This window comes from Octopus bimaculoides, chromosome 9 (genome assembly GCF_001194135.2).
Source record: "Octopus bimaculoides isolate UCB-OBI-ISO-001 chromosome 9, ASM119413v2, whole genome shotgun sequence".
In the NCBI taxonomy this organism is placed as follows: Eukaryota; Metazoa; Mollusca; class Cephalopoda; order Octopoda; family Octopodidae; genus Octopus; species Octopus bimaculoides.
In genome coordinates this window covers 44,159,207-44,162,511 of record NC_068989.1, presented here as the reverse complement: position 1 = coordinate 44,162,511, position 3,305 = coordinate 44,159,207, and the positions used below count along the sequence as shown (strand labels likewise).

The 3,305-nt window shown below is 38.3% G+C and overlaps 1 protein-coding gene across 1 annotated transcript in view; it reads left to right on the top strand.

The window, feature by feature from the left end:
• LOC106873252 (uncharacterized) overlaps positions 1-2,923 on the top strand; it is a 61,220-nt gene extending 58,297 nt beyond the window's left edge. Inside the window, exons 11-12 of the mRNA XM_014920540.2 lie at positions 882-942; positions 2,867-2,923. Coding sequence (XP_014776026.1) covers positions 882-942; positions 2,867-2,923 — 118 coding nt within the window. The remainder of the gene's footprint in view (positions 1-881; positions 943-2,866) is intronic.
• Positions 2,924-3,305: the final 382 nt, after the last annotated feature.

Here is a 3,305-nt window from a genome sequence, read left to right as displayed (position 1 = left end):
AATAGAAAGTGAATGTAGGGATATTGTATTTGTAAATCCAATGTTTAGGCAGAATGGTATACATATAAGATTCCAATACCTTGTAAGTAAAATCGAAGGTATTGGAATCTTATATGTATACCGTTCTGCCTAAACAATGGATTTACAAATACAATATTCCCTACATTCACTCTCTATTTCCTATCTTATCTAAACTAACTATTGCTTAACCATCTTCTCACGCTGTCTCCGATGAAGGGATATAATAAATATCCTGGAAACAGCTGTAAGACCTTCTATTTATAAATGTTCTATATTATACACAGCCTTGGTTTTCTATCTCATTACGAAAAGTAAATCCTTATATATGGATATATATATAGAGAGAGAGATAGATGGATAGATATAGAAATAGATAGATAGATAGATAGATAGATAGATAGATAAATGGAAAGATGTATATATATATAGGGAGAGAGATAAATAAATAGATATAGAGATAAATAAATAGACAGATAGATGGATAGATATAGAAATAGATAGATAGATAGATTTAGAGAGAGAGGTAGTTAGATAGATGGATGGATAGATAAATATAGATAGATAGATAGATAGATAGATAGATAGATAGATAGATTTTAAATATGTGAGTGTTTGTAAGCTTTTTGTGCATATGTGTTTACATACAGAGGACAATATATATTTTCCATCTGATCTGAGTTGGAAACCTTGCCAAATCACATTGGAACCTGGTGCAGCCTTCTGGCTTAGCAGTTTTCAATCAAACTGTCCAAACCATGCCAGCATAGAAAGCAGATGTTAAATGATGATGATGTTGATGTCCAATCAATTTGTGAATTTTTTTAAAAATACACTCATATTGTTGTTTTAATTTGCTATAGTAAACCTTTCCATGACCAGAATGAACGTCACCTCGAGATACAGATGAATGATTCACGGAAAGTAAGTTTTATTTCTTCTTCAGACCTTACTTTTCTTCCCTTCCTACCACTGTCGTCTTGCTAATGCCACACTTATTCTTGTAGTGAACTGTTTTCTGATATTCTCTTCTTTGAGGTAGGACTCCATCACTTGAACACATCTCATGTTTTTTCTTTTCTCTTTTACTTGCTTTAGTCATTGGATTGTGGCCATGCTGGGGCATTGCCTCGATGGGTTGAACAAATTGATGCCAGTACTTATCGATTCTTTTGTTGAACCACTAAGTTATGGGGATGTAAACAAACCAACATCTATTATCATGTAGTGGAGATGGACAAACACAAACATGACAAACACGCACACACATGTATGATGGGCTTCTTTCAGTTTCCATCTACCAAATCCATTCAAGGCTTTGGTTGACTCGAGGCTATAGTCCTCAAGGTGCCACACAACAAGACTGAAACATCTCACTGCACACCACCGTTAATTACTCTCCTTTGATTCTTGTGTGGAGGTACATAGCTTAGTGGTTAGGATGTTGGACTCATAATCATAAGATTGTGGTTTCGGTTCTTGGACCGGGTGATGCGTTGTGTTCTTGAGCAAAACACTTCATTTTACATTGCTGTGATCCAATCAACCAGCAAAAATGAGTAATCCTGTGATGGACCAGCAACCTGGCCAGGTGGGGAATATATATATATATGCCATGGAAACTGAGAAAATGATGCCATGAGTCTCTGTGATTCAGGAAGGGTCTTTACCCATTATCTTTTTATCTTTGGTTCTTGTAATTAAAGAACTTTTTTCAAATTTATATCTTAGATAATTATTGGTTTCAAATTTTGGTACAAGGCTAGCAATTTCAGGGGCAGAGGGCAATAAATTGATTTCATCGACCCCAGTACTCAACTGGTACTCATTTCATTGACCCTGGAAGGATGAAAGGCAAAGTCACTCTTGGCAGAATTTGAACTCAGAACACAAAGATAGATGTAATGCTGCTAACCATTTTGCCTGGCATGCAAACAGTTCAGTCAACTCACCATATAGACTCTTCGTATTTATTTCAGATTTTTGCACAAGGTCATCAGTTTAGGGGAAGGGATAAGTCAATTACATCAACCCCAGTGATCAACTGGTACTCATTTTATCCATGCCTAAAGGATGACAGGCAAAGTCGACCTGGGTGGAATTTGAACTCAGAACATGAAAGTGGATATGTCGCTGAGCATTTTGGTAACGGTTCTGCCAGCTCACCATCTTTTTAGTTCCTCATATCATTGATTTCAAATTTTGGCCTATGGCCTGCAATTTCAAGGAATGGGATAAGTCGATAAAAGTGACCCCAGTACTCGACTGGTACTTATTTTTATTGACCCCGAAAGGATCAAAAGCAAAGTCAACCTTAGCAGAAATTGAAGTCAGAATATAAAGACAGACGAAATGCCGCTAAGCATTTTTCTTGGCATGCATCTTAGATGATTATCAAAACAAACATGTCACCATGTACTGATTCTTGCCATGATAAATTGACATTAGTAAAATAGAGGTGTGGCTGTGTTTCTTGATTTCTGTTATCAATATTGGTAACCTATATACAGAAAGCTTATGGCTGTGGCTTCATGCGCATCTGCGTGTGTGTGTGTGTGTGTGTGTGTTATTGTCTCCTTGCCCTGGCATTATGCAATAGTTGTAAAATGAGTGTTACCATTATGCAAGTGGTGTCCATTATTTCCAATTTCCCATGAACACATGTCTGGCCAAGGGGGAAATATTACCTTATTTGGAAACAGACAAGGGTTGGCAGCAAGAAGGGTATCTGGCAGACCACCACCTGCATGCACCTTGATTACCTTTAGCAGAGTCCACTCTGTTGCTAGCATTTGGGTCAGGTTTCTTATTAGAGAATACCTTCTTCTATCCCTTCCATTTGTCTCAGAGGCCCTGTAAAGGGCTGTGGGTCAAGGGTCAGAGTACAGCGTTACTTCCTGACTAAAAGATAAAAGAAGAGCTGTCTAAAGAAAGAATCGCATTATTGAATCCTCAATTAAACTTAATATCTGGAAGTAAAAGTACTGATAATTCCATATATGTTCATCATCATCATCATCATCATCGTTTGACGTCCGCTTTCCATGCTAGCATGAGTTGGACAATTTGACTGAGGACTGGTGAACCAGATGGCTGCACCAGGCTCCAATCTGATCTGGTAGAGTTTCTACAGCTGGATGACCTTCCTAACGCCAACTACTTCAAGAGTGTAGTGGGTGCTTTTACGTGCCACCGGCACGAAAGCCAGTCAGGAGGTACTGGCAATGGCCACGCTCAAATGGTGTTTTTTACATGCCACCGGCACGGAAGCCAGACAGCTGCTCTGG